We start from the raw sequence: 5,748 nt of genomic DNA, 5'->3' as shown, positions 1-5,748 counted from the left end.
GAACCCAGAACAGGAGGAAACAACGAGAGTGTTCTGCTTCACAGACAGCAACGAGAGAGAGACAGGTAAACTAAGATCCTGGGATCGTGACACAGACATGGTCTTGTTTAACTGTCTTCACATTGCAAAACATGGGGCATTATATTATTATCTATAATTGACTGTGGTGTAACAGAAGTTAGTAAATTCATGACTGTAGTGGATGGTCTTTTGATCCCAAGTCAAAGACAGGAACATCGAGGTGGAGTTCCGCGTTCAAACTGTGTTTTTATTACAAAGAGAGCAAGAACAAGCAAGAAAGTATACATTCAAACAAAACAATTATGCATAAAAACGAACTTACAGAGACTTTTCTATGGAGTCATTGCTGATCTAGTAGCTTGCCAGTTACCCAGGACCTATGCCAGGAGCGCAGACTGACTGAAGTGTCCCGAGACCTCTGAATTTATAGACATACAAACAAGTTTGAAGTGGGAGTGGGTTATCTCTCAACAAAGTTCCTCTGCAGGTGCATTACCATGGCAACCATAGAGCGTCTCCCTCTTCTGCTGCACATGTTCCAGGGGCCACATACAGTTTAACACTTCTATTAGTTAGGGCTGTAAAAAATGCTGTTAGTTCATACCCCAGTTTCCTAACACACAAAGAATTTCAAATAAAGATCAAATAAAGATCTGATCAAATAAAGAATCAAATACGAGATCTCAAATCTTAAAAGTTTTACTTGCAGCAAGGAGTGCAGGGCAATGGTTACATTCAGAACTGCACTGAGGAACTCCTCAGTGCTCAAAGCTTAAATACATTTTTTTTACACGCACAAACTTCAATGGTCAGTACCTTAACCCTTTACAGTCATGTGGTGTTCTCTCGCACTAATTGGTAAAGACTGCTTCAAACAAGGATTCTCCACCAATAGGAGCTATGTGGAAATGCTGTAGTTAATCAAGTCAGATAAGACCATGCAGTTCGGATGTTTTTCTCTCTTTGTCTTTTGTTGGTCTTCCGTCGGTCGCCTTATTTGGGCAAAGAAACCAGTTCTGACCGGTTCTGTGTCCCGTCTCTATCTCCAAGTGTAACAGTCGGTACCATTCAGTGCTGTCCATATCATCCTGTTATGTAAACTATCAGCATGCACACCTGTCTTCAGCACTTTTCCTTTTAGTACAGCACAATAACAGCATTCAATAACTGTATAAATTGATATGGAAACTTAATACAATGAATATATTGTAAAAATTGAATAAATGTATTTAGAACATCTTAACATTCCCTGCTGTTTTACATATCAATTTAAACTGTGAAATAGAACAACTTCTCATTATCAGTCATGTACAACTTTAATTAGTTTTTCTGCACAGACATCATTTCGGAACTATAGCACAGTTGAACACTTCAAACAGCTGAGGTGTTCTCGTCAATCTGTGGGGCAGTGGGAATGAGAGAATAAGTTTGTTGGTACAAGGCATGCACATACATTAGTCTACTTGATACCATTTTAGCAATCATTGACTTAATTATTACACAAGTTGAAATCAAACAAAGCAAAATAAAAACAGTCAAAACAGGCATAAGTAAGTAAAAAAGGATACTCCACCAGGAACCGGAAGTGAGCCAGGAAAGCAGATTTTTGTCCCAAGTCCAATGTGAATCATCTTTTTGTGATTGGAGATGTTCCTGTAAAGCTTGCACTTCACCAATGATCTGTGTAATATTATCAGTCGAATCAGGAATAATTGTACAACAATAATCACCAACCAGGGCACATACCTCTCCCTTCTCTGCTAGAAGGAAGTCTGATGCCATACGATTTTGCATAATCATGGTTTTCATAGCACGCTTTTCAGGATCATCTTTAACAAATTCAGCAAGATGTAGCACAGAAGCAGTAAGATTCTCTAGTGACCAAAAAACGTCATTCATTCTATGTCCTAGATATGCAACACCATACATTGGAAAAAGAGTCATAAAAAATCCTTTAACATTACTAAAAAGCGGAGGCGACTTTGTTTCTGTAGTGCTACGTTTGTAACGGTGAGATAGCGGAGCCTCTCAGCTCCCACATCACTCCTGAGTGGAGGAAACAGTATTTACTGTACGAGGTAAAGTTATATATATATATATGTATTTATTTTTTTACAGTACAAAAAATGTTAGTTGGTAAGCTGTGAAATGTCTTGGTGTTTAGTTTGGCAGTAAAGTCAACATCCAGTGTTGAACATCACACCGATGATTTCAACCTCCACTACGTATGTACTGTAAAAGCAAAGCAAAAAACATGAACGTGCATGAACGTATGTAACAGACAAATGGGTCCGTGTAAGAGACAGAATCATGTCACTGCAGCTCTTGGAGATGTACATATGACAATGTGTTTTTCATAAGAAAGGACTTGTCTCAAAGGGAGTACGGACCACACATTTGTAAAACTTGTTAATCTAAGAACATTAAGAACTTCACATCACATGGTACTAACATTGAAAAAAGCCTGTTTTGTTGCATAGAAAAATTCTACAAAAGCGTGTGATGTAACACAACACCAACATGTACTGAGCAGCTTAAATGTGAGCCTGAGAAATCAGCTTTCAAACAGAGCTGGGTCCTAATCTCGTCCAATCCACATCAGGTTTATTTTTTGGGAGTTTTAAAGACACAAATAAATTTGCTGTCTCATCTTTTAACCTTCTCAACTTTGTTTAAACTCTTTCAGAAGTGAAAAAACCATTCCACCAATTAACACCAATATAAGAATTTTAAAAAACTGACTGCGTAAACTATGGTTGAAACGATCAGGGGGTCAAAAAATGACCTGTAATTTCAAAACTGTGGGTCATACAAAACTCTAAAATTCACTTTTAGTCAAGAATAAAAAAAAATACAGGTATTAACAGCTTAAATGCAGAGTGACAACTAAAAGCAACCACTTTTGCAAACTATTGTTAACTATGGTTTTGGACATTTTTCCATATTTTAAAAATTCCATCATTTGGATTAAAAAACAGAAGTGAAACATATATTTACCTGCTGTTATCTCTAAGGTTTTTATGAAGATTAATCATGATCATGATCATAGATCACAGTAAGCATATGATTAATTTGATTCAAAATCGAAATCATTTCACAGGCCTAATCTAGACATTCTTCAAGTATTTCAAGTTGCATGTCTGATCGTGATTGTTTACAATTATATATATATACATATATACATATAACTATTATAAGTAAAAGTGAACTCCACTGAAACTCCACTTACTGAAACCAGTTGGTGACAGTCATCATGACATAAAGTGATCCCAGGAAGAAGACGAAGTGGAAGTAGGAGTAGCCGTAAACTGGCTTCTCTCTCGTCGTACACCACGTTCTGGCCTGTTCCAGTGGTTTCTTCATCGCCATCATCTGCAAACAGGAATAACATTCAGCGTTGAATGAAAACAATATAAAACAAAAACATTGTTCAGAAAAAGACAGCTTTTATAAAATTTAAGATTTGTAGTTTCCATCAGATCAATATTTGACAATTTCTTCTCGCAGAACAAAATAGTGGGGAGAGAGTGGGGGAAAAGATGAACATACTGTTTATACTATGGTGTTTTATTTCCAGCAGGTGGTGGTGTAAACCTACCCACAATGGCACCTCCACACTGGGCCAGTTTTACCGTGTCACGCTAACCTCCTAGTAACAGTGACATCATCTGTGTTTGCTCGCCAATACTTTCTCACCGTCTTCTGTCAGGCTGAGGAATAGCAAAACAGCACAGCCCCGTGTCTGTGTGTGTCTATGTGTGTGTGTGTCAACAGACATGGTGGGGGCTGCTAAAGACATATTTGTGAATTATTTAACTTCACTGACCTGTGTCGTCTCCAGAACAGAAACAGCAACGAGCTCTCTGCAAGGTTGAGACAGAAATAAATAAATAAAGGTTACCATTACCATTTTTATCTGTAAAATGTCTGGGGCAAAACAGAGACACCATCCTGTCCCCAGTGTCCAGGACGGGGATCCCTGGAACACCTCCTCAGCAGCTGCCCAAAAGCCCTTGGAGAAGGGCGCTATCGCTGGTGCCACAACCAAGTGCTAAAGTGGATCTGGGCAAACAGCTGAAGATTCCAGCTAGAATTACATCTACACGGCTCCAACCAGATATGATCATTGTCTCAGATTTCACCAAGCAGCAGCCTGGGAAGAGCGCATGGAAGAGGCCAGTGAGAGGAAGCGTGCCAAGTATCAGGAGCTGGTGGACAAGTGCAGGAGCCAAGGCTGGAAGACATACTGTGAACCCCTGGAGGTGGGTTGCCGAGGATTTGCAGGGCGGTCCCTCTGCAAAGTCCTCACTATGTTGGGCCTCACAGGGGAGGCAAAGAGGAAGGCCATCAGGTCTGCAACTGAAGCCGCAGAGAAAGCCCCAAGATGGTTTTGGATCTAGAGGGCAGATCCGTGGGCAAATGCTGCTGGGACACAGGCCGGAGTCTGATCACCTCCGGTCGGGTTGCCTGGGTGAGGGTGTCTGATGATTGAAAGACCCGAAACATCCAGTGACCCCAGGTTACATCACTGATGATGTGTCCTGGTGCATCTGCAAGATGTATCTTTCAACTGTGGCCTTGTGTTTTTATATTCATCTCTTTAAAAGCATAGATTTCAAATTCAGACTGCAAGAGTCTGTAAATTTCATTAACCCACACACTAAATAACAAACTGTGGGGTTTTTTTTCATTTACCTCAGTCTCTGACTCAATGTTGCGGACCACTCTGAGAGCTGCAGAGGTTCGCCTGGTGGTGGATGTCAGGCTAAAGAGAAAGAAGGGAGCATGCAAAATAGACAAACAAAGTCAGAGAAATAAAGATGATGGTTGTTATTCCATAAGTATGCATTTTCATTCCACTAATGTAAAACTTCCTCTTTCCTCCAGGAATAACCGCAAGAGACACACAAGGCAAGGGAAACACGAGAACAAGCAAAACAAGCCATAGTTACTGTCTCTCACAGGTTCAGTTCGGCCACAGCCAATCATACTCTGCCTCCGTCGTGGTCACAGCCAATCAAAACTGCCCTGTGTCTGACACTACACTACTGTCATTAAATGCATTCCACGACGGCTACAAAATCATGGCTGTTAACTATTTGAGATTTTGGTGGGTTTATGATCTGAGATGCTATAGATTTATGTTCTGCAGAGAAGCTATGTATATGTATGTGTTTGTCTTACCATGAGTACAGGACACATCCAAAGAGGATCACTGCTCCAATAGCAGTGACAATCTTTCTGTCGCTCTCAGAACCAAGCTCAAAGAGAAACACACACACAGTGGTGTTCACACCATTGACTTCTAAAACTGGATTTAAAGTAAAGAACAAAAGAAAACAAACCACGAGTTAGTTTGCACTTAAGCCAGAGTGATTTCAAAAGTCAAACACGACCTTGGTTGTACCTGCACCTAAAACATAAAACCATCAACTTATTGTTAAACACAAGTATGAACCAAAGCTATACAGTGGTATGAAAAAGTTTGGGCACCCCTGATCATTTTCAAGATTTTCCTTTATGTATCATTGGTTGTTCGAAACAGCAATTTCAATTAAATATATCATATAGCAAACAAACACAGTGATATTTAAGAAGTGAAATGAAGTTTAAAGGATTTACAGAAAGTGTGCAATAATTACTTAAACAAAAGTAGGCAGGTGCATACATTTGGGCACTCTTGTTGTTTTATTGATTTGAATACCTTTAGCACTAATTATTGGAACA

At 39.6% G+C, this 5,748-nt stretch overlaps 1 protein-coding gene and 1 pseudogene across 1 annotated transcript in view; one reads left to right on the top strand and one right to left on the bottom strand.

Annotated features, from left to right (window-relative positions):
• The window catches only part of LOC103397202 (thrombospondin-4-B-like), a 14,918-nt pseudogene extending 14,475 nt beyond the window's left edge, over positions 1-443 (top strand).
• Positions 444-3,127: 2,684 nt separating this feature from the next.
• The window catches only part of LOC103397201 (serine incorporator 5-like), a gene marked incomplete at its 5' end in the record, with an annotated part of 26,668 nt that continues 24,047 nt past the window's right edge, over positions 3,128-5,748 (bottom strand). The window contains 5 exon segments of the mRNA XM_025052946.1: positions 3,128-3,340; positions 3,342-3,393; positions 3,848-3,884; positions 4,717-4,786; positions 5,206-5,332. Of these exon segments, the coding sequence (XP_024908714.1) occupies positions 3,247-3,340; positions 3,342-3,393; positions 3,848-3,884; positions 4,717-4,786; positions 5,206-5,332 (380 nt within the window).

This window comes from Cynoglossus semilaevis, chromosome W (assembly GCF_000523025.1).
Source record: "Cynoglossus semilaevis isolate Cse_v1.0 chromosome W, Cse_v1.0, whole genome shotgun sequence".
NCBI lineage: Eukaryota > Metazoa > Chordata > Actinopteri > Pleuronectiformes > Cynoglossidae > Cynoglossus > Cynoglossus semilaevis.
This window is presented reverse-complemented; position numbering and strand designations above follow the sequence as displayed.